Raw genomic sequence first — 25,758 nt, 5'->3', positions numbered from 1 at the left:
CTTTGTTTCTCAGCACACACTGCCCTCTGGGTACAAATAAAATACACAATGAGTAACTGTGTTTAAGATCATTTGACAGGTACATTTTGAATCTTTTTTTTACAGAAAGAAGGGTTTATTTTTCTTCCTAGATTTTATTTGCATTTCTTTTTTTTTCAGTTTAAATATAATTAGTGACCTTATAGCGTTTTGGTTTACAAATGACAATTAAATTTTATTTACACAATGCTAAATGATTTATATCAAATATGTAAAACTTTTAAATAACATAGTGCTAAATCATAACAACCATAGTCAACAGCAATGGAGGCACAGATGAAGCGGGATCAACAAAGCAAGGCTGCATTCAACACCCTGCGACCCATCTGGAACTCCAAAGCCTTATCTCAGCGCAGCAAGATCTGCATCTTCAACAGCAACGTGAAAGCAGTCCTCCTGTATGGGTCCGAGATGTGGCGGGTGACCAACATCACTACCAGCAAGATACAGATTTTCATCAACAAGTGCTTGCGACACATCCTCAACATCAGATGGCCTGAGAAGATCTCAAACACAGACCTGTGGAAGAGAACCAGCCAGAACCCGGTCGGTCAAGACATCAAGAAGAGAAAATGGGGCTGGATAGGCCACACACTTCGAAAACCACTCGACAACATCACAATGCAAGCACTGGACTGGAACCCACAAGGGAAAAGGAAAGTGGGGAGACCCAAACAGACGTGGAGAAGATCTGTCGAGAGCAAAGTGAAGGCCGCCGGAATGACATGGACCCAGATGAAGAGAACGGCCCAGAACAGAGTCCGTTGGCGTGGTGTTGTTGCGGACCTATGCTCCAGCAGGAGTCTACAGGAAAATTGAAATCATAACAACAGTCACCTCAAGGTGTTTTTTGTTACAGAGAAAACCCCAGCAATCAGACAACCCCTTTATACAAGCACTTGGTGACAGCGGGAATGAAAAACTCCCTTTTAACAGGAAGAAACCTCCAACAGAACCAGGTTCAGTGAGGGTCAGCAATCTGCATAAAAAGCTTAAAAATCTGCCAAAGCAAACATACTGAGCTATTTGACTCCTTGTGAATATGGGAGGAGCTAAAAGTAGCTCTTATAGTTAATATTATATTTTATATTATATTATATTATGTTTTTATTTTATTCTTTAATGCTTAATTTCAATATTTGAATTTTATTTTTGCCTCAGTGTCTTGAATGGTACTTGTCAAATGCAAAGTTTAAGAACTTCTAATTATGTATGACAACACAAACACTGTGACACACTTCCTACAGTCATGTTGACGTTCCTATCTCAGTAAACACATGCACCAGACTAAATTGTTGAAAAAAGGAGAGATGTCCTGTATATATTTTTTAAATATTACATTTATTGTATTGTTAGATCTGACAAAGGTTCATTTAATTTTTAGCTAAAGTGTAGTTTTCATTTTTATTTCAGTGCACTACGAGTCACGTTTACATAGTTTTCCTTCCATAGGCTTTAAAGTAAGGGGGCTTTTTCAACATTACATTTGACACATACATAAGGAGTGTTTGAGCTCATATTATTTAATACACCTGGGGTAACTTAAATCCTCATGATCCACTTATGATGGATAGGTTTGGTGCTCAACAGTTGAGCCCCTTGAGCATATCTCAGTCCACTCTGTGCGTGTGAGATATCTTCTTGCAAGTCGTTAGTCCATCGGCCAGCAGAGCAGCATGACTTGCAGACTGTACGTCTCCACTACCTGTGCTGCAGCGGATCATCATCAATCATAATATACAGTGGCTTTTGTTCCTGGTGGGTGTAACCCACAGACTGTAGCGTAGACTCTTGTCTGGTGAAGGGGTGTGCGGCGGTGGGGGGCGTGTGCACGCGTGGGCGGGTACGTACCGACGTCACCACTGGGTCCTTGCTGTCAACGCCAAAATAAAAACGAGTAAAAAAAACAAAAAACTTTTCAAGTAGACTCATGACAGCGGGGAATCGGGGAAAGCCTCTCTTCTCCGGGCTGTAATGGTTGTTCTGCCACGTTGTGCTGTAGCAGCGGAGGTTGTTTTTCTTCTTCCCTGAGCTCGCACGGGGAAAGCCTGCGGGCTGCCTCCGATTAGCAGACTTGCTAGCTAACGTCAAGTTGGAAGAAAGTGGAGAAGACACGGGGCGAACCGGGAGCTCATCCGCCTACACAGACGCATGCGACGGATAGCAGGTACGAGAGCTCACCCATCTCCTTCCACCACATCAGACACAGCGCAGACTAAAAGCCTTGCCGTCTTTATTTTACTCAGTTTAGGCAGTTCTCCCCCGCACATACCTTAGGACTGCAACAGCTCCCGTGTCCCTCTCTCCTCCTGCCGTGGCGGCAGAAACAACAGGACACGTAGCAGTCCACACAGTTTGAGCTTTCTTCTGGAGCAACTTTGCTCTCCTGAAATCAGTCCGCTGCGCTTTGGCGGCTTGTTACAATCCGCTCAAAACCTCCTGTCTTTGTGTTGTTTAATAAGCTGTGTTTCTCTCCCCCATTGTCAATGAGATTCCTATTTTTCGACACATTTTTTTTGCCATTCTCTTCAGCCGTCTGCAGTGCTTTTACGATGCATTTGCAACTACAACCCCCGCCAAACATAGTGGATTTATTTATGGGGGTTATTGCTGTTACATAGATCCATTTTTACTGTAAGCCGAACCCGCCAGTCGCCGATGAGGTGGTGCGGGCTGCACAATAGTCCAAATCAAAGAAGAGAGGGTTTGCTAAATCTGGGCATTTCTTCCAGCTTCAAACGGCAGTAGCCACCAGTCATGTATCAGTATTCGTGTCATGATCCTGCATGCTTGCTTGCTTGCGGGGTTTGGTGTGATGAAGGTTGGCCGAAGACTGATCCTCCAACTCGGAGCGAGCCAGACCCATCCCTCTGCTGTAGCAATGCGGTAGACTGGGGGGGCCGGTTTAGATTTCCAAATCAAAAAGGACGGGGGTGGGGGAAGAGTTGAAGCCCTATTATTTATATTTGGTCGATATGTCACAGGGTCACGGTTTGCTGACAGCAGCAGGATAGTCCAGCGGACCAAGGTCGGACGAGGATGGCAGAGCACTTCTCCCGTCCGACCTGTCAGCCGCAGTGAGGAGGCTCCGTGAGCTGCTCCTTCCCATGGGGCGCTATGAACCAGCCTGCCAGGTGAAGAATGCCAATGAATTATTCAGGCACATGCTGCATATGATCAGGGTTGCCCGGGAATGTGCGTAGCTGCTTCTGGGGACAATAAGAGCCCACCCCCCAAAAAAAGAGAGAAGAATGGCCTGCCTCAGCTTCCCTGCTGAACATGCCAGATTTGAGAGAATGGGGCTTTGGAAAGCTGGAGTGGAGTTGCACTTCTTGCAGCGGCTTTGATTCTTGGTAAATGTGTTTATTTACTGCAGAGTGAAGTTTGTCCTACCGATGGGAGTTTGTGCAGAAGATTACTCCAGCGCTGTAATCATGGTCGACACTGAATTGATGCAGTGTTGCTCGTGGCACTTTGGCTTGAGGTGCTTTGGGTTTTTTCAGCAGGTTGTTCTTCCTTGGCTTTCACACAGCGGTGTATATGCACAGCACTGGACATTTTAATGTAGATGAAAAATGTTGGATACACACTTAGTAATATGGGTCAAACTGCTTAGGTTGCTTTGTAAACAGCATGATTTCACAAACTGTACAGCAACTGCTGTGTCTGCCAGTCAAAAGTGGAATCACGTGGCTTGCATAACATTCGTTCATCCATTTATATATTTCTAATTGAGAATGGTAAAAAGACAGTAAATGCATGCCATGTTTCCCACTGTGTTGCAACCCCGCTTCTCTTGTTGAGGAGGCCAGTTGCTGTAGTTTGAAAAGTGAAAGGTTTCCGCTTCGTAGTTTGATATAGGATTTTAGCCACTCTATGGGCTTCCTTATTTTTATTTTATTGTTGCAGAATAATCTGAATGAATTGACTGCAGGCAGTTAAGCACCTGTAGGAGTGTGTGCGTATCCTTGCTGAAACAAGCAAGGCTTTCCCTGACAGAGACTTAATAGCAGTGTATGATGCTACAAATAAATAAGTATTTCCACTAATCCACACTTAGTGGGTTTTAAACTTTGTGCTAATAACAAGCTGCACAGTTCCTCTCCTCTGTAGCCATGAGGATTCTGTGTCCAGAATTTCCTAATGAATTCAAGAGTTTCCACTTTGCTTCACTCGATCCTCAATGAGGCTTGGCCCAGAGGAGGCAGCAACGCTTCTGGATCTCGTTCGAGTTTTAACTTACGTGTGTGGATGTGGTGCTGAGCTGTGTCCACTGACACAGGTTTTCAGACTGTTTCTGAGCCCACATAGTGAGCCATTCAGTCCTGCATTACAGCCATTTAGTGCTGCTTTTCAGGCTTGTCCCTTGACTTCACAGGCTTATGTTAATCTTTTAGTAATATTGCGCAGTAAATGATCAAATCCTCCAGTTGGGGTTGGGCTGTGTCCACATGCACATGATATACACCTTTGGATTTACAAGACCAAATCTGTTTGCCTTGTCCAGGTGTATATGGAGAAACCGAGTTTCTTAAAATCCTTACATTGGAAGGATTTTTGTTTTAAAGATCAGTCACATAAAACACTGTTTATGTGTAAAGAAATGGCAAAAATACATAGAAAGGGCTATGTTTACCAAAAGACTTACTTGTGTACATGTGGGCAGGGCCTTAAATCCTTGAACTGATTAACCGCAAAGGCCTTCCCAGAGTAGTGACGCTTTTCCGGTCTTCTGAAAAACTCAGTCCATTTGGGATGCTCTTTTTAAGCTCAGCTATCTTACTAGTTAGACTAATTAGCAGTGAGATTTTTCACCAAGTCTTCTTTACATTTTTTTTGCTGGCAAATATCCCAATGTTCATGAAAGAACCGCTATCTCATATTTTTATTTTTTTAAGTACATTTGATCAGTTTTAACATTAGATATTACGTGTTTGTTGCAATTTTAAAGTCAAATATAACATTAAATAATTCCAAATATAAACAATGTTAACTCTAAGAATTTAAACTTCTCTACTTTTTACTCAGCGTCACAGTTTTTTGGGAAACGGGGTTTTATCAGGACAGAGTCCAGATCAGTGCTGACACAGGATGTGGTGATAACTGATAACAGGTCATTATGTGAATGCACTTCAGTACCCTCTGTTCCCTGTGAACTTTGGGTCTTTTTTGACCTCCTTTTTTAAAATTGTTTGTTTTAAACATGGACAATTTGGCTGTAATTGTGGTTGTGATCTGTTGAAGGGGGGAAGCTGAGAAATGCAAGTAATTTTTGCTTGCAGGAAACAAATAACAGGAACGGCAACACTCACAAGCTGATAAGTGTCGAGACTTGTAGTGCAAAGTCCTCTTAGAGAAGTGGAACTTCTTTAAATGCTATCTGTTTTTTCAACTTAGGGAAGTTCTCAGAAAAATGTCTGAACTTCTTGTTCTTGTTTAACGTAACAACCAATAGGACTACTGTCTGAGCTTGTATGAACTGATGAAAATCTATAACTACTCAAGGACTCATTAAAAAAAAGTCTCTGATTCAGTGGTTTTAGTGAGCGTGGCACCGTTCCCTCGCTGATTACCTGCGGTTTGAAAAGACTGGTTTCTGGTGCGATGACGTGAGTCAAAGTAAATAAATCTCATAAGCTACTCAAATATAGACTGTTCACAGTGTATGTTTACAATCGGTAGTTTGCTTAGCATTCCCTGGAACGGTTTCCTTTTAGTTCAAATTTGCCTTATCATTTTAAGATAAAGTGTCAGCAACATGGAAGCGAGGCAGAATGGCAAAGATTGAGTTTAAAAAAAAGGGGTTTAAGCCTAAACAAAGCTGTAACAACAAGCATTGTTTTAAGTAAAATACCGCCTGAAATTCTTTATGCAATCCCATGAGCTGAACTTGTTGCTTCATCTTGAAAATCCTCTTTCGCTCAGGCTTTGTTTTCTTCTCAGGGATTTTTTTTGGTGTGTCCTAAACAACTCTCTGTAATCCCCTTGCAAAATGTGCATAATAACACAGAGCCTTTTTTCAGTTCTAAATGCTTAGCATCACGTATTCACACCCAGTAACTTCTTTTCTGTTTCTGCCACTCTGTTATCCATAAAAGCTTTTTACCCCACCTTTTCCCACCGTGCCCTTCTTGGCTAAAGCGCTCATGTCACTTGCATTAGACGGCTCATGTCTTCAGCTTATATTTCTTCCCTCTGTCTCTTTCCCTTTCCTCCTCTTCTTTGTGCGCCGGCTGAACCACAGTTTCCCTCCGCTCTCAATGCCACCTCAGTTTCTCTTCTGGCACTGCCCAGAATGACTGACAGACATCGATTGAACCTGTCCATGTGTATCACTCTCTGTGCATCCCCCCCCCCTCCCCCCCTCCTCTGCTCCCCATTGTGTTTAGGTGAGTGATGGAGACGAGAGAGTTGACCGTGGTAGCTGGTAGCTTTGTGGGTTTCCAGCTTCTCTTCTCAGTGGCCAGCCCGCCGCTCTCCTCCGCCATTACCCCAGGTTATGGACGGCTGCCTCCCACCAAGCTCACTGAATGGAACTCCAGGTACGTCACAGGAAAACGCTGCTCGTCAACAGGCCTTTTCTTTCCACCTGAGCTACCTTGTTTTTTTACAGCAGCGCTGTGCTATAGTGCCATTGCTGGTAGTAATGCCGGCACATTTTAAGAGGAAAGGGAACCGATTATGTTGCATTACCAGCAGAATTGGATGTAATGCCTGTGGGAAGAAAATTATGGTGGACGATCATTGGTGAATTTTTTGCAGTGAAGACAGTAATTTCATCATTTGGGACTGTAATTTTCAGTGAATGTGAGTTAATTATTTATTTATTTTTTTGGTAGAAAAGCATGGAATTGATTCTGGACTGAGCATCAGTACTTGGTTGGTGGAAAATGGGGTATAGCCGGGGATTTCTTTCATTTTTTTCCCCCCTTTTAGGAGGTGATAAAACATTAAGAATGATCGATTAGGATAATAAATGTTGAAATATACTGTACAACAGTCCCTCCTCTCCCATTTCTTAATATTTTGAAGAAGCCAGATCTCCTAATTTTTAAAAGTAGTCTTGAGAAATACCTCTCCAGGCTTTCTGAAGGTCTCACAAATGTTTTTTAGGACATTTGTTGCTTTTTCACCATTTTCAGAGGAATGGTTCTTGGGGGTTTTTTGAGCTGCTTAACACTGACCTGTGAATCATTCAAGCATCAAAAAAGGTCATGTTGTTCCATGGCGAATCGACCCGAGTAGGTACTAATGGAAAAGGGGCTTAAGAGTCCACAGCTATCTGTAAAACACGGTGGAGGCGCTGTCATGGTTGTGGCTGCAATCAGCCAGTGAAAACTGATTTATAACTGAAGAAACACAGTATCAGATTTTGATCCACCATGCAGTATCATCTGAAAAGCTTCTGATTGGGAACAGCTTCATTTTTCAACATGAAAATGATCCCAAACACAGTGCCAATACAGAAAATGCATATCGGGCCCGAAAAAACACACATCAGTCAGGCATGGATTGGCCCCCCAGAACCCGGTTTTTAACATTATTGAAGCATGGTGGGATCATCTTGAAAGAAAACTGAAGAAAAGGCAGCCAACATCCAAAGAAGAGCTTTGAATGTCTTTTAAGAAGCCTGGAGAACCATTCCTGAAGACTATTTAAAGAAATTACATGACTGCTTTCCAAGGACTTCAGGCTGTGCTGAAAAATAAAGGTGGTCAAACCAAATATTGACTTTTAAGCTTGTTAGTCTTTTTCTACCATTTTTTTAGCTTGTATATTGTATTTCCATGCATGTTTGTGCATATTTCAATAAATTGTAACACACACTCCCCTTATTCATAGCAAAATATAAAGTAATGATATTATTTTTATTTTTTTGTCATAAAATTGTACAAGTGAGATGCACTTCCTCAAAAAAAAAAAAAAAATCTGTAGCTGCAAAATGTTATAAAGCCTTGACCGAGCTAACCTCTGTGCGGTTCTGTTGAGATGAACCTCGATGTGCCTCAGGCCAGCTCATTGTTCTGCACAACTACAGCTGTGATATGAACGGCTGGTGGAGCACAGAGTGGTTTAAAGTTTCAAACTTAAACCTCAGGGGTGAGGTTCAGGGGGCAATGTTTTGTAGTTGCGTAACATCTTTCACTGTTTTTATTTTCTTCCTCCATCTGTTTTCTGTAATGTACTGCTCAGAGATTACACTTTCTTCATGCAGCTGTGGTTTACATTAGCCTGCTTCTACCTAATTGAAAGAATGGAGTGCACTGACCAAGGAATCCAAGACAAGTCAAAGGCAAAGCGCTGATGGCCCACTCTAGAGTGGTCTGCTGTTGTGTAACAGCCAGCTCTCAGTGTGTCAGTGTGCTGTTTATGTAACCACAACTTAAGTGCAGGGAGAGAAGGGAGGAAGCACTTCTAAGGAAAAGCAGTATGGTTGTGAGCAAAAAAGTGTGTCCTGTACTTTTATTTCATGTCTTTTCTGTTTTTCCTCATCCTCTTATTTATTATTGCACGTCCTCAAATAGAGTAACTGCATCCAGAACTTTCTGTAACAGAAAATAACTCAGTGGCTAGTCATACTTTTAAGACTGGGCTTGTACAGCAGCCTGCCATCGAGCCAGTTTTGGCCAAGGCTCAGGCTGGCAGCTGCAGTCTGTGGATAGAGGCTGCATGGTGACACTGGAGGAATTGTGATTGTGGTAGAGAAGAGATAAGACCCACTGGACCTCTGGAGTATCTCTTCAGTGGCCCACATAACTCCAAAGGTCAAAGAAAGTAACTTACTTGAACACAGTGCATAAAATAAATGCAGCTATCATAGACTAAACATAAAACTTGGGCTTAGTCATCATGAACTCACCCAGTAGGTTCTAGTCTCTGCATTTTGAAGCCAAGTGTTAAATTTGGGAAACTAAAATGCTGTTTTGTTTTTTGTTTTGTTTTTCAAAAATGATCATATTGGGACCAGATATTGGAAATCCAAGAGTCCGTAAACTATATGCAATGCTACCCACAGATATCTCCTGATTGGTCCTAAGTAACAGACCAATGAAAAAGCAGATTTTACTTTTATTTGTTTTATTTGTTTTTTTGAGCTGTATGCACAGCAGACGATAATCCAACAATGTCAGTGTTAAATATATATATATATATATATATATATATATAACGTGTTATATATAATATAACTGTTACACAACAACAGCGACTGTTGTTGTGTAATGTAATAAAACTGAATTGAATTAGGTGACTCTGCTCAACTGGCTGCCAGCTGGTTGTATTCCTATAAAACAGGAAGGTTGCCGAGTGCAAATGTAATGGTGAAATATGAATTTCTGCCTATGTAGACAGAAACAGATACGTGAATTTGATGATTAGCTGTATTATCAGAAACAGATTGCATGTAATTGCCAACTTGACCCCATTCACTATCAGACTGATGGCTGATTTTAGTGATAGTGTTGATATGTTTGATAATCTCATCTTTCAGCAAAAAATAACTGAAGTGAGAGAACTTTATCTTATTAATGTAACAGATACTGACAAAGTTAAACTTTGAGAACATAATTTGCAGTTTAAAAAAAGGGGATAAATCACAATATAAGTTATTGTAATTCTCAACGGAGTTCAAAATGTCATGTGTTTATACCATATCATGGAGTGTCTGGTGATTGCCACCTGTAATCGGGATTGACTCACTTTTGGAGCTAGCTCCACTTTTTTAGCTCTTTCAGCCCATAGCTTGGTAAACCTGTACACTATGCATGTATGAACAGATGTGTAAAAAAGACTGATGATTGTTCCTGACTGTAAACCTATTAATCTGTTGTCATGTTCACTAATTTGCTCTTGTAATATGTGTGCGTGTGTGTGTCTCCCAGGTTAGTGTCCACAGTGCACGCGTTGATTGTGGGCTTGTTCTGTTTGTACATCCTGTGGTACGATGACGCAGTCAACGCCAACCCTGTCTGGTAAGAGGAACAGAAAGGAGACACTCATGCATTAAAAAAAAACAAAAACCAAAAGCATCCATGAATATCATGTCACGTGCACGAAGTAAGACAAGATTTGCAGCATGCAGCCATATGCTGTCCACATACTGTGCAACCATATAAACAAAAAATACTGAAGTACTGTTAAAGCCGTGGGTGCTTTTGGGAGAAACCTGTGTTCCCACATCTGCCTTTTCAGACTGGCAGCCGGAACTTTCTCACACAGGGAAGGGTGGAAACTGATGAAGGGATGAAGAGGGAGGTGGGGGGGTGGTGAAAAATCGTCGGGATTGGTAGTTAACACCTTTTGGCGCGACAGAGATGGCACTGCCTTCATGAGAACGAAAGAGGGAAGGCGAGAGGATGGATCTAACGTGTCAGTGGAGTCTCCAGAGAGTTGTTGATTTGGAGGATTTAGACTTTGATTTTTGTCTTCGCTGTCTTCTCTGCCTTCACTCTCCCCACCAGTGCTGAGTCTGTTATTTGGATCAGTGAGTCCTGAAAAAGAGAAATGGCAATCTCTCGCTCACTCTCCCGCTCTCTCTCCCCCCATTTCTTTCTCCTTTCTAATATCTCAATCAGTCTTTTGAACACATCTCTCCTCAGCTTTTGCTCTCTCATTTCTCTCACTTACAACACCACTTCCTTCCCCTCTCTCCTCTTTTTCCTTACCTTCTGTTTCACTTCCTCTCTGTCTGTCCAGCAGACTAGAAATCCCACCAACAAGATGCCTTTTTATAGCAAACAGCAGCAGCTAACCCCCCCCCCCCCCCCCCCAAAGAAAAAACAAAAAAAACAACAAAACAAAACCCACTCTCCCTTTCCCTCGCACCACCAGCCCTCACGATCCTCCCCCTGCCTTGGGTTGCCGATTACACATGTCTAGCTGCCATATCAATGCAATGCTCTTTTATTCTGTTTCTCTGGCTAGCATCGCTGATGGAGCAAAGAAAAAGGGGAGAAAACAGCGGTGGGTAGGGGCACGGGCAGGAGGGATGAGCTCTCCCTCCCTCCTCCTGCTGCTAGTCTTCATCTGCTCAGTGTTCAAGTGCTTAATACCTTACCAGCATTTTTGGGGGGTTGCAGGCAGGATTTTTCTTCTATCACTTCTCTGAGACACCCCCCTTGAGCAAAAGGTGACAGTCATTTCTCTGCTGAAATGGTTTCTTTGTTCCAACTTTATTTCTTCACTGCTATTGTTGAATTTCTTAAGCTTATTCCCGTCACCCACCGGCACCTAGCCAATTCCCAGAAGTATCCTAATGCCTTTTTAAAGCTCATCTCATTTCAACACCGGAGTGGAGCAAGCCTTAATTCTCCAGTCAATCTGATTGCGCTACAGCATCATTAAGGCCTGTCACACAGCAGCATTGTTCTCTCGGCGCTGTGCTAAATGGTGGCGCAGCGGTCAGAGCCAAACTGTTAGAAGCCTGCTTTGTTTGCAGCTGCTGCTCAGGCTCTTTCAGGTTGTCACTCCGACTGTCAGCACAGCTTCGGCTGTTATCATAATCCTTTCGGTTAACAAGCGCCGTGTCTGCCGGCCTCGCCCCTGCTGCATTTCTTGATTGGCTTATCTGGACTTGAACTTAACATGTGCATGACAGTCTGAGGAGAATGGAGGACCGCATTTCAGTTTGTTTAAAATTTAGGACAACCTGAGATATATTTTTGACACTAAAGGAAAATAAGCAACAAAAAAAAACAAGATAAGGTGAAAGTGCATTTTGTCAAATCTCATTTAATAAATAAAAAATAATATCTAGTCCTATAAGTCTTCAGATTAGGAGAGTATAAAGTCAGACAGACAGATTGTCTCATTGTTTGTTTAACAAAACTAAGCTAAAATGCAGATGCAGTGTGTAAGAAAATAAGTACTCCCTATGAGTCACCAACTTGTAGAACCACCCTTAGCACCAATAACTTAAGGCATTAGGATTGTATCAGTCTCTCACATTGTGGTTGAAGGGTGTGCTTTCTTTTTACCATGACTCTTTGTTCTCGTGTTGCTTTTCCAGGATGTTTAGTTCAGCAAGTCTTTCTGGTGAGATTTAGAAAACTCAGGCACTAATAGTTATTGGCTTGATAAATCAAACCAGTTTATTCACAGCGCTGTAAAAGAGGTGGTGTTGGCAGCATATGGGCAGGTCTACTGGCAGGCAGCAGACTGGCATATTGTACAAACAACAACCAAGCTATAATATTAGAAAACTGCAAAGAGGTTAATCACATAATACATGCTCCGCAGCAACACAGTTTTTGCAGCCAAAGCATCAGAGTGTGAGTGTGTATCTTCTGCTATAAAAATCTGCTATATTCATTCATTCTTTCATACATACAGTTTAAAGCACTTTAGGCCATCGGGAAGTCTGGAAAGGCATTAGTGGCTGTAAATGCAATCTTATTTGTATCACTGCTCCATTATTAAGATACAGGATTAGAAAAGGGTGTTCCATTAAACTAATGTTTTGCTTCAATGTATTCTCATGGTATTCAAATAGGTTTTAGCCTTCTTTCAGCTGCTGTCCCAATGTTGTTTACACAAGTAAACACCCTTAAATAAATAAAACAAAAAAACAAACAGAATTTAGACTGTTAAACAGGCTGACTTGCTTATTTTAGAAGCAGCAAAGAAAGGTCCCTGTATTGAGAAGACAGAGGGTTTAGGTGCTGGCTAATAACTCAAATCCCTCATGTGACCTTGCAGGAATGATTATGTCATTTAACGGTGAACTGATTGGTCAGTAGGTAATTGTTATGTGCATGTTGATGTCTTATCTCATGCACAACCTTTTTGGAAACAGGTTAGGTTTGCCACAGAAGTTACCACAGCGATTTAAGCAGATAAGATGAGAACTGCATTTGTAACACTGAAAATCCAGAGGTAAACCTCAATTCACCTTACCTAGCAAGGCCCCAAAACCTAATTTATAACACCAGTGTCTTTCCTGAGGAGGGTCAGCATGTCATCATCAGCATCCGGCCCCATTTGTTTGCAAGTTTTATTCAAAGAAATGCAACCCTGCAGCTAAAGGATGCTGTTGCTGTTAAGAATCAATAGAGGTGATGAAAAGAGAGGTCCATCAACTGTTTTTGTCATCCACCTGTATCCCAGCATTCCTTTCTTTTCTATGGTTTTGGTAAATTTGTGCATTTTTCTTTCTCCAAACTTCATTCAAATGTGTTTTATTGTTGCAGTTAAAATGCTTTATTCCTTAGATTTCCCTTAAGGGTCTGCATGCACAACACTAAATGCAAATATCTGAATGAAGAGTCAAACTATCGATAGAGCAAGCAAGTAGAAAGCTAATCAGATTCATATAAGATGTCAGTGTTACCAACATTATCATTCATTCATTATAAGAGACCTGGAGTTGAGTTTGTTTGCCTCCTGGTTGTCACAGGTTGAATAAACGTCCTTGAGAATCATCAACCAATGAATTATATTTCTTTCTTTTGATCTTACTGGAATTAATATTTAAATCAAAAATTGACATTGAATGGGACTTCCAGTATCCATCTCATCAGGTGGAAATGAAAAGCGCTTTCATACATCATAGTTTCACCAATGTGCTGCTATCCGTTTCCCCATTCTTGAACGTCAAAACTTTTAAAACCTGCTTCCCTGAATCTAAACCGTAACCTGTTGAAACACAGCCAGCTAGTTCGTGATTTATCTGTAGATCTAAGTTGTTGATAACTCTGGAATGACTTAATGAAGGGTTGCAGACTAAGACTAACAAAAAGTCTAAGATCCACTGAAAGTCAGACCCTTCTATTCCCATGCTGTCATTTGTCACCACAGCTCCAGATCAGCTGCTGGTGAACATAACTCATAGCCCAAGCACCACCACACTTCCCCCACTTAAGTCTGTGTGATTTTTGGCCATCTGAGACGAAAGTTGTCAGAGTTAAAAAGCGGAACAGTCAATGATTTAGAAGAGCGGCAGTCAAGGGTATGCAGCTGTCACAGAGATAAATGATACAGAGTACAGTACAGACGCTACAGGTAATTCTATACTTTGATGTGCCAGTGAGGATGTTCTGCTGAGCAAAGACAAACTCTGAGAGAGTTAGGTTTTTTCTCGAAGTTGCGTTCAGTAAGAATATAGAGAGTTTATTTAAGTTTCCTTTGCGCTTTTCTTTGAACCACATATAAGCTCAAGGTTCATTCTGATTACTACGTATCTGTAGCCCCATGGAAAAAGCCTAGCAAACTGCTAAGTGCATCTGGTGCTCTTAAATGACTTCTACTTGCCCCTTAACAGCATATCATTTGGCTTTGAGTGTCTTTTGTATAATGCCTGTTGAGTTGGCGCTATTGTAGTACTTCCTGTTTAACATTCTACGTATCTTTCTGGGCCAAATTCCAGTCAGTCAACCATTCATGAAGAGACAACGTGAATATACTGTAGATCTGATTAATCAAAGTTGAGTCACACGGATGAGATTACCAAGAAGTATGTGGATTTTCAGGCTCCCTGACAATCACATTATCAGGCATGATGGGCATTAGCCAACCTGATGTTTGCACGTTGCATTTCTGTCAGAGTGTGATGAACACTTTCCAACAAAACAGGCCGAGGCCATGTTTGTTACATTCATACACGTATACTCATGGAAACAATAATGTTGGGGAAATGTTAGATTAGTAAAACGACAATGTTTTTTTTTTTTTTTTGTCGTCTTTTCAAATAAATACAAATGTTTGAGCAGTAGGCAGCACGGTGGCACGGTGGTTAGCACTGTTGCCGCACAGCAAGAAGGTCCTGAGTTCAATTCCTCCATCAGGCCGGGGTCTTTCTGTGTGGAGTTTGCATGTTCTCCCCGTGTTTGCGTGGGTTCTCTCCGGGTACTCCGGCTTCCTTCCACCGTCCAAAGACATGCAGCTTGTGGGGATAGGTTAATTGATTAATCTAAATTGTCACTAGGTGTGAATGTGCGAGTGAATGTCAGTGTGAATGGTTGTCTGTCCCTATGTGTTAGCCCTGCGACAGACTGGCGACCTGTCCAGGGTGTACCCCGCCTCTCGCCCTATGACAGCTGGGATAGGCTCCAGCGCCCCCCGCGACCCTGAAAAGGATAAGCGGAAGCGAATGGATGGATGGATGGATGTTTGAGCAGTTAAGTCTTAAACTCAAACAAATACTCTTCTTTGACCTGACTGTTCATTTTGGACTGACATCAATGTGTCTGTGTGTTTCTATCACATACATTTCATTAGATATTAAAATGGTATGGTAAAAAGAAAATCTTACATGTAACTTGGTTATATCTCCAGATGTTCAATGCACTTAGTTAAAGTACTTATTTTAAAGTGGGGCAGTCGAAGCTTGGAGATAAAGAATACATTTTGAAAGCAGTGAGCCCAGGGTCATGTTGTTGGTGTGGGTACAGTGTATAGTAGAGCATGTGCGCTGTGCTGCGAGCTCCTGTTACACAAGCAGTCAGCCAGTCATTTGCTATGCGATACTTGTGGCTGATACAAGGATCGGATCTCTATTGAAGCAGACATACCTCCATTGTTATTTTAAACCGATGTTATTTGCAAGGACACTTTAATGGTAAGAGCAGCAGGTCACAGGTTTATGGCCCGAACTACTGATTGCTGATTAAACAGAAACACTGTCAAATGGGAGGAGAGGAACACGGAGTGTCAGCATTGTGGATATCTTTTCTGCAGAGCTATCTGTCATGTTATGGATTCACCACAAGCATTGCTCTTGTCAAGACAGTCGCCTTTATACCGCACACAACAGTATCACAGCAAATTCATCAAGGTTAGACAGTCGAACTTAAATGACCTTTCAGTTTTAATCTGCTAAGAAATGCAAGAGGTGCAGTATTGCAGACTGTCGATCAGGGAAGCAAGACAACGTAACATATTTAACTCATAAACTGAAGCTTCTTCTTCCTGTTTTTTTTTTTTTCTTACTTTCTTTTTTTAAAATCAGGATCAGAAACTTTATTAATCCCTAAGGAAATTATGTGGTTACTGTTTCTCCAAGACACTGTAACAGACTGAGCTACATTTTAATAATACAATATATTACAAAGTTACAAAATATTAAAATGTCTCTAATATACAAGTAGTTTAATTATAAGTTATTTTGACTATACAGGATGTGCAAAACGGTGCAACTATCGCACTGTGTGCTGTGCATTAGGTGGAGGAGTTGTACAGGCAGATATCCACAGCCAGCAATGATTTCGTGTGTTGTTCAGTGGTGCATTTGGGTAATCTCAGTAATCTCAGTCTCTCACTGATTGAGCATTATGGCTTTGTGCCTTTACACTGTATCCTTTGCTTTTCCACAGGGGTGACCCCAGTCTCGTCAAACTAAATGTAGCCATAACCTGTGGTTACCTCCTATATGGTGAGGTTTAATTTTTTCTTCTGTCTTTATTTCGTTTTTTTGCATATGTGGCTGCCATTACCCTTCGTGTGTGTGTGCAAGTAGAGCTTTGTATTGTAATCAAGTTACTGTAGAGTCGGATAGTTTTAATTAAATGTATATTACATGCTATGAAGGATACCTGTGATACGTGAATGCATAGGAGCATCGAAAAAGGACAAAATATTTGACATGTCCGACTTGGAAGAAAGTCATTATTTTGTCTTATCATGTGTCCTTGAATTGGAATTTAAAACACTTCTAATGTTTCCTTCAGAATTCAAACCAAAGGAAGACACACCTACACTTTCTTTTAATAAAAAACAAAAACCCTGTACATTAAATGAAAGAATAGTCAGGAGTCCTTCATTCCCTGGTTGGTGCACTCCAGGTCATTTGTGAACTTGCAACGTTAGTTTTTGTTCTCCTCTGCAGCCTTGGAGAGCTCAGCATTGACATTTTGTAGGTTCTTTACTTTACAATATAAAGTGCCTCGAGGCGATTGTTGTGATTTAGCGCTATATAAATAAAAATTCTAACTTGCATAGAATCTGCAGAACAGGACAAAAAATATTATGAAGTTAATAATAATAATAATGGTAACTTTATTTTTATAGCACTTTTTTAAATGCTTCAGTTTAAATAAAATAACACAAAAGATAAGCGCATGTCTAAAACATACAAGCGCATACTTCCATACATTCAAAGAACAAAGAACATGGGCTGAAGAAGAAGAAAAACTTTTCCTAAAGAAGGTTTAGGAGTTTTTGCCTCTGGTTTTAAAATAGATGTGGAAGTGTGAAACAGTTAGGAGACATTGATCAGTGATTGCAGGCTGAGTGCTCGATTAAGGTCTTAGCAGGTCTGCTAGAAAGGCAGAACCCGGCCATGTAGGGCTTTATATGTCATTAATAAAAAATGAAGAATGAATTTGAGAATATGAGATTACAAATTCAAATATTGGTAAAATACGGTTCTTAACAGGTGACTTGATATTGCTGGATAGCTGGACAATGTAATGACTGATCTTAGAGAAGCTGTAAGAGCCAAACACAAGAACCTCCGTTTTGCCAGTATTGAGATGGCAGAAATTTAAAGACATCCAACAAATAACAGCAGTGAAGCATTCCCCGAGATAGGAGAGGCTCTTCAGGTTGTTTGACTTAACAGAAAAATGTATCATCAGCATAACAGCGGTCGGAAATCCCTGTTAGAAGCTATTTAATAGATAACCCAGGGGTAACATATATACAGAAAACAGAACTGGACCCAGGATTGAGCTCTGTGGAACCCCTCATATGAGGGGCTCTGATAAGGACATACAGTTAATATGAATTCTGGAGTATCTGTCAGATAAGTATGATGAGACCATTTAGGAGCTAGGCCTGAGATACCAAACCAGTTCTGTAATAAGAATGGGATTATCAGTGGTGTCAAAGGCTACTATTACATACAATTCCACATTTTAGGAAACATAACGAAGATCTGTCGTGGAAAAAACTTAGATAACAGAACTCCATGACACAACTGAGCAGGTTGATAGCAACTAGGGTTTAATTGTGACCTGATATAATTGATCTTAACAGACAACAGAAGAGGAAAAAAAATGTTTTTCACATTCAGCCGAGGGCTGGGCAGGAAAACCAGACTGAGCAGGATTAAGGAGTCTGTTCGTGGTGTTAAACAAGAACCTTGGACTGTTTTTCATGCTAATTAAGCCAAAGAAGTAGACTGGTTAGTAACTGGTTCCGTCATGAAAAGGCAGTGATTTGTATTTTTCTATCTCAGCTTTATTACAAATATAATTGACACTTGGTAAGAGAGTTAAAAATGTAGCCACTGTGTTCTCATTAAAGATCCTAGGCTTTATGATTCTCCTCTTTGAAAACGATACTGGCTGCAAAACTGTGGCAAAAATATTACACTTATGGTGAAACAGTAAATATGACATACAGAGAGAGTCTAAAGATGAGCCAAGAGTAAAACAACCAACCAGGATGTGCCCACCATTGTGTGCGACCATTAACATGTTACACTAAATGAAATGCCTTGTGTAAAATTCAGTTAGAGGAATCAATGCGCAAGTTAAAGTCGCATACCAAAATGAGCTTGTCAAATTTAACAATAGATGAAGGTCGATTGGGGAACTCATTTAGGGAAGTTGGTAGCAGATTTAGGAGGTCAGTAGATAATAATATAGCAAACTAGATTTTCACAGTCAATTTTGAACAATAGTAATTTGAATGAATGAAAAGAAGTGGGAGGAAATGGAACACAATTCAAATTGACCTTGTAAACCGCAGCGATTACCCCACCACAGCCCGAGCGCCTCAGGGCATTCAAGAATTTGTTGTTTAGTCAGCAAAATTCCACAAGGGGGCAGTAGTCCTCTAGTTTGAGCCAAGTCTCAGTGGTACAGAAGATGGTAATAAACCATTAATAATAAATGATTCATTAGTAAAAGTTCAGTCGTTTCAAAAGAGCAATAACTGCTGACTTGGGAGGCTGGGCTTTGTCAGGCACGGTAATTAGACTGTTAGGCCTGGTTGCAGAAATTTGTGATGACTAATAAATGGTTTCCATCTGCGCCTTTATAATTACAGGGATTGATAAAACTGTGGCATCAGTCGAATATGAGATTGGGTAATTAGCAGGGGAATCTGTGGAATCTGCAGCCAAATAATGGCCACATGAGTGGGTTGGTCATCGTGATGGTAGGGAAATGTCCAGAGCAAGCTCATTATCAGCGACTGAACTTTTGAAAATACTAGGAAAGGAAATTGTCCACTAGTATACCAATTTGATTGTTCTCTCAAAAGAATGAGAAATAAAAACATATTTCATGGACTTTTTGCTTAAGTCCATGAAAATGCTGCATGAGTGCTGTTGAAAATGGAGGACCATAAATGTCTCCTTCAGTTTCTTCTGCAAATTTGTGTTCCTTGTTCTTTTGTTCTTGCTCTCCTTATCTTCAGTTGCTGTTTTATGACTTGATTCTAGTTTTGAATGTATTGTCAGCTCTCCAAGTTTTGTAACAAGTTTTAATGCATCTGTTGATGAATTGATTATGTCAAAGTCATTTTTAGAGTCAAAGTCCTGAGTATTCTGTGTTCGTGTTAGACTCAGTTCAGCCTGGGCTCTGTTCTTTTCTTCTAAAGTCAGCTGTGTAATGTTTTGCTAGCTTAATGACCAATGTCTCCACCTGCTCTCCAGACCTGGTGCTGCTAGCATGTAATTGGAGCACTATGGGGGACAGCTTTTTCGTTTGCCACCACTTGGCGGCGCTCTATGCTTACGGATATGTTTTGGTGAGTGGCTCATTTTTCTGAAACCCGATTCTTGTTGTTTTTGTGTCCTTCTGCTTCCTAAATTCCTCATCATCTGTGTTGTTTGCTCTTCGCAGACCCGTGGTGTCCTTCCCTACTTTGCCAATTTCCGTCTCATTTCTGAGCTATCCACACCATTTGTGAACCAAAGGTGAGTCATCCTCACTTGTGAATATGTACTTGTCAGGATCCCCTTCACACCATATGGCAGACATATCTTGTTCCCTGACATTTCCTAATGGCTCTTTCTCCTCCAGGTGGTTCTTCGAGTCATTAAAGTACCCACGCTCACACCGGTTGGTGGTATTAAATGGGGTTGCTATGGCTGTGGTGTTCTTCCTGGTGCGCATTGCAGTCATGCCATCCTACTGGGCCAGTGTATTCGCCACTTTTGGCACTCCGGAGTTTGAGCGGCTGGGCTTGGGTGCCCAGGTGGCATGGATCACCTCCTGCATTGCCCTGGATGTCTTGAACATTATTTGGATGTACAAAATCACTCGGGGCTGCTACAAGGTCCTGACTGGGAGAGGAGGGCGAAAGGTCAAGGTAGAAGCAGAGGCGTCATCTTCCTTAGATAAGAAGCACACAAACAACCATACAGACTGAGGAGGTGTAGAGCACAGCATTTGTAGACACAGACAATAAGCATGGAGGGAGGCTGGACAACCAGGAACCTTGCTCTTTTAATAAAGCCTCAGCTTCCCTCTCACCCTCAATCTCAGCCCCTGATCTTCTTGAAGTCAGCTAGTGGCCTGGGCTAAGAGTCCTCAGGTTCTCACCCTGGCACAGGACAAGCACCAGCGTTTGCAACCTTTTTCACTGACAGATTAGTATCCTGCTGGGTGATAGCTTTCAGACGACAAGGTAGAGCTCAAAAGAACACTTTTAACTCTGTCTGTTACTCCTGTCACTACCACCAATCCTCTGTCATCTCCCCCACAGCCTGCTCTCACACTCAACTTCAGCCAAAGCCCAATCCTCTGAAGTGCCTGTGGGAGGGGGCGTGAGGGGAAGGGAAAAAAACAGGAAAGCAATAACAGTAGAGGAGTATATCGCCCATTACATTACTGCTTAGCCCCCTTCCAAAACAACAAAAAAAACAATCGCACTCACTTTTGCTCCTGACAAACTCGAGGCTTCTTCATCATTCCACACTCGTGGCCTGCAGAGTGACTAATTCATCCGTCAGACCCGTACAGTGTTTGTGAATCTATAGGGCTCTTGTCTTAAACTCATCAAACCTCACAAAAAAAGAGACAGGAAAAAAAACACCATGAATGCCTCTTCTACAGTATCACCTGCTGTGGCCTCCTCGTAACAAGTGGCACCTACCTGTATCACCAGCCATGCCCCTCCAGCCTCGTTATCATTTGGAGTTTCTATGTAAAACACAGAATATGCATGCAGGAGAGACAGAGACTCACTCTCTTACACCTTTCGCTCCTAACAGGACAGTTTTGCCTTTTCAGTATTCTTCATGATGGCTCTTTTTTTTAAATTTAACACTTGTCATTAGCAATCAAAGGAATATCATTTTCATTGCAACCCTCTGCCTCACTGGGTAGGGCTCCACAATTGAGCTCCAGCATTTTCGTTCTACCTCTCCCCCTGCCTTACAAAAGAGTCTGTCGATCCCGTCCTCATGAATTAATCAGCTGTTTATTTTTTTTTCCCTGTTAAAAAAGGAAAAAAATGTTTTTATCTTTCAAGACTTCATCTGTGTCAACATTAATGGCTCAGAGCGACTTCTCCCTCTGTCTTCAGAGCTTATCCCAGCCAGTGCAGTGCAGCAGAGCAGCTTTGCTAAACTGCTTCTAATTGTGTTGTTTATTGTTTGTTTGTTTGTTTGTTTGTTTGTTTGTTTTTGTAGTTAGATCCCCCCCCCCCACTTATCCACCCTGTTTTCAGTGACTCTAATAGTGGAAAGCAGACTCACCCACATGTACTTGTTCCACTTGTTTGCACATGCACTGCATAGCGTGCAATCTTACACACTGTATTCAGTGCCCTTTTTTTAAACACCATGGTGGTGCTTGTCCTTTTTGCAGAATCTGAGCAATAGGAATGGTAGCAATATGCCATTTTATTATTTACATTAGTTTTTTCAAAAATTGTCTGGCAGATAAGAACATGAATTTCGATGGACCGGTCTGCGACATCAGAAAGCACCGTGGCAATCTGCATGATTTACTTTACTGTATAAAATGTATCGTCACGATAGAGCATGGTACGATTGACATATTTCTGTGACGCCTTAGTGAATAGGGTAAATAGATGACTAACATCTAAATATTAAATGCATTAATCTAATGCTAAAGGGGTTGGGTGGGGCTGGGCTGGGTATCTTCCAAAATGTGTTGTCCTCTCAGAGCATACTCAAAGCATGTACTACTTGTATTTTTTGATTGTTTCCCCTCAACCTGCATGTCTGTACAGTGTATACGCATACAGTAGGTAAGTTGTGCGTACTGTATGGCTAAGATGTTACCACACTTTCCATAGGCCAGTTGGCATTACTCAGATTTACAGACTTCAGTTCTTACAGATTCATCAGTTCTTCTGTCAGCAAATTCTTAACAGCTGATTTCATGACAGACAGAAACACAGCAGATGTTTCAGGTTTGGGATTTTTTATTTTTTTTTATTTTTGCTATCAAATCTTGAAATAACAGGTTGCAGGTTTGTACTTTCTTCGCTTGAAAGGGTTTTATTTAAACTTGAGCTGCATTCACATCCAAAAATGAATGACAGTAACTACATATCCCTAAAAATCTGCAAGAAAATCTAATTTAATAAATTTTTCCATCCTTGCACAACTTAAACTAAACATTAATTATATAGCATTTAAATAAAACCCTTTCTCTTTTAGCCTCAGCCCCCCCCCCCCCCCCCCCCCCCCCCCTCCTCCTCCCAGCAAATGTTACTTGCACAGACACACACACACTTGAAGTGTTAAACTGGTGGATTTCTCCTTCGAGTCTTTGTCTCGTTGGATCAATGTTTAAAATAGTCTGAGAATCTCTGCTGCTGTTTTCACTGTGGAAATATAAAGCACATTCCCCGTGGGGCTGTGACTCTCCTGTATTTCTGTCTGTCACCGCTAAGGAGGGGCTACAGTATCTTGTGCCTTTTTAGACAAACGGTGGATGTGATGCAGTCAGATTTGAATTAGCATGAACTTTCTAATGTAATATCCAGTGATTATTTCCTCTATATTCCTTATGTATACTCTGTGTATATATATTTTTATAACCTGCCTGCACAGTGATTAATCCGGCCAAGTATTATAATCCCAAAGCTGATCCCAGCAGGGGAGCCCGTTTTCTGGGCAGGGTATATATCTGAATGTTGCGAGAGGTTATTTAGTGGCATTGAAATGATCCTGCAGATGTCGAAAATGAAGTTCTTTTTGTTGTGTTTTGTTTTTTTTAAACACAAGTTCTTTAAGCTGTACACGTAGTGGACGGGAAGGCTAGTGTCTCATTTCTCCAGCCTCCTGAAATCAAAGCTGTGAATATTCAGTCTGAACTACCGAGCACGGGAGACTTTACTGAGACTCGGCCGAGCAGTGATGCTGATACGCTTCTTGTTGTAGCGTATTGCTCTTTTTGGATGAGTTTAGACTGAGACTGCTCTCTGGCACATGTCTCATGCACAATGTAAAAAGGACACAGTTGGGATGTTTGTTGTGTAGCTCTTTTGCGAACTGGACAAATAGAGTTTTTGTACCTGTCAGGGTTTTTCTACAGAATATATTTCAAGATCTCTGTCGCACACTTTGAGGCTTTTTGGAAAGAGAGTGAGTGGAATGATATAAGGCTGTGATCTGTATTCTGTACTAATTATTTTTATTTGTTTACAACAGCCAGATTGCCACTATTTGTTATGGCATTTCATAAAGAGAAATTGCTTAGCTATATGTGTATATATATCAAAAAGTTAGCAAAAATCATCCTGTGATCAAACTCTGATATATTTGGAACAAAATTGCAAGTTTGGATTTGAACCTCCACCAGTTTGCCTGGAATGCGGTTAGGTTGTTCTTCCACATGCTCAACAAGCATATGTTGAAATGAAATACGCTTTGGCCTTACAGCTGAGCTTTTCTATTGGGGTCTCAAAATAGACAGACATTTAGACAAAAAGACTGCTGATATTAAATGGGTTGCTTCTGAGCTGGTGGAAGTTGTATGCTATACTTCAGTTTCTCTCACGGGTATTCACGGTACAAGACGAAACATTCTTTCCTTTAGTTTTGTCGTTCTTTGTTTTCTGGTTGTGCAATGAAATGTAATCTGCTGAATCTGGAAGATTTCTATAATGATAAAGTTCAGTGATGATCACGTCTTTTCTTTTTTTTTTTTTTCCCCTTTTTCTCCTGTGAATGATTTGCCAGTGTGGCTTCTCCTTTTACATCCTCTGTCTGTTTTTGTGTTTTAATGCAATGATCTTGTTATGTTTTCTGGAGATTTTAATGTGAAACAGCCTACACTACACACACACGGAGACGCACGCAGCCTTCGGGGTCCTCGTCCGAGCATTACCTTGTGACTCAGGCTGTTGTTGTCTACAATGACCACTACTAATCATCACATAATTGTAGTGCTGAAAGCTGAGACTTACTTGAAGTGTTTTTTTTCTTCAATAAAGTTGAAAACATAGAAAACCAGTATGTTGGAGTTTTATTTTGACACTAAATTTCTATTTTCATTATGCAAACTTTTATAATATGGCGGGCGGCTACAGGTGCAACTCCCCTCTAATTCAATGGCGCTTCAGTATAATTTAATTACAATGTAATTATACTGTATATACTTAAACCTGTGTACACTAGAATAAAGTAGTAACAATCAGTTTTTTTAATTATACTTTACTTAAATTTACTTTAGTTTGTGTTTGAACAGGAAACAAAAGTAAGTTGGACTTACATATATATTAGTAAAATAAAAGGACAATTGAATAATAGAACACCCATCATGCACATCAGTATAATGAAGATTATTCCACTCCATAATAGGACCCGCACCCAACAAATACGGTGCATTTAACATGTAAGATGGAGAAATACGGTTTGTTTTTCTGCAAAATTACCATGAAATTGCACAGTAAAACATACTTATACATTTGTTACCCCATTATTCTAGTCCACCGACTTTTCAGTATTTATAGGTAAATATAATTAGATTGTAATTTCAAATACAACACACTGAAATTCCATTTAGTTACACTTTTATCAAAAACACTGACGTCAGCATGACCTGTTGTTTGTGGTGTAACCTGTCCAGTCATTTGTCAGCAGTCAGTAGTATGACAGTTCTACTTAGGCAAGCCAAAACTAACTACTGGTAGCTGGCACCACTGCTCTGTGTTTTCTTTTAAAAAGTGTTTGTGAGGAAAGTGATGGAGATATTCAACAAAAAAGGAAAGGTGAAGCACGGACTGAGACGTTCGCTATGAGATAAAAGGGAGGAGAGCATTGCTCGAAATGGGGATGAAAGAGACCCGTGAAGGAGCACGGAAAGTGAAAAATTTGGAGGAGGGGTCTGAGCCACTGTAGAGGTCTGTGATTGAAACCATCTCCTGTGTGTGTGTGTGTGTACCAATCGGTCAAGGGGTTTGGTCAGAGTCCATGCTTGAGAAGCTTTACCAAAAAAGGTCACATAACAGACTCAATGAACATTTCCTCTTGCTACTACAATGCACATTCACTGTTTAACTTCAGTCATGTATGGGCTGAATCTCATCACCTGTGTGTTTTGTACACAGAGAAACACACCTGCCTGTTACAAAAACACGTTATCCGTCAGCGCTTTTCTTTTTTTTTTTAACGTAGCATACATTTTGTACGGGCTCTCTGGTTTTCACAGCACAGCCGATTTCCCCGAGAAAATCACTGTCTCCTTACGTCGACTGTGTGTTTGTAAGACATTTTAACTTAATGAATTCATGTCTGTAAATGCCAAGTCTCCTCTCTCCCTGTCTTTACAAGGTCCAATATCTGAGCTTGCT

General features: G+C 41.0%; 1 protein-coding gene across 2 annotated transcripts; it reads left to right on the top strand.

Annotated features, from left to right (window-relative positions):
• Positions 1–1,869: 1,869 nt before the first annotated feature.
• Positions 1,870–22,630, top strand: tlcd4b (TLC domain containing 4b). 2 transcript variants are annotated; one of them, XM_085270311.1, is made up of 8 exons: positions 1,870–2,206; positions 3,024–3,173; positions 6,429–6,581; positions 9,921–10,010; positions 16,347–16,405; positions 19,637–19,731; positions 19,827–19,900; positions 20,007–22,630. In XM_085270311.1, the coding sequence occupies exons 3-8, from the start codon at positions 6,436–6,438 to the stop codon at positions 20,353–20,355; spliced, it is 813 nt and encodes a 270-aa protein (XP_085126437.1). In that variant the 5' UTR covers positions 1,870–2,206; positions 3,024–3,173; positions 6,429–6,435; the 3' UTR covers positions 20,356–22,630. The 2 variants fall into 2 exon arrangements, with proteins under 2 accessions (XP_085126437.1, XP_085126436.1); XM_085270310.1 differs by lacking the exon at positions 3,024–3,173 and having other exon boundaries at positions 1,873–2,206.
• Positions 22,631–25,758: the final 3,128 nt, after the last annotated feature.

The sequence above is a fragment of the Mchenga conophoros genome, linkage group LG4 (assembly GCF_057382185.1).
Source record: "Mchenga conophoros isolate Kocher_MC1m ecotype Shallow Benthic linkage group LG4, M_conophoros_male_GT1.1, whole genome shotgun sequence".
NCBI lineage: Eukaryota > Metazoa > Chordata > Actinopteri > Cichliformes > Cichlidae > Mchenga > Mchenga conophoros.
The sequence above is the reverse complement of the archived record's forward strand: the minus strand, read 5'-3'. Positions and strand labels throughout refer to the sequence as shown.

Bases quoted from the DNA above. Each gene is read 5' to 3' on its own strand.
- tlcd4b (XM_085270311.1), top strand. From the start codon at position 6,436: ATGGAGACGAGAGAGTTGACCGTGGTAGCTGGTAGCTTTGTGGGTTTC. The intron at 6,582-9,920 runs GTACGTCACAGG...TGTGTCTCCCAG, and splicing joins CTCACTGAATGGAACTCCAG to GTTAGTGTCCACAGTGCACG. The intron at 19,732-19,826 runs GTGAGTGGCTCA...TGCTCTTCGCAG, and splicing joins ATGCTTACGGATATGTTTTG to ACCCGTGGTGTCCTTCCCTA.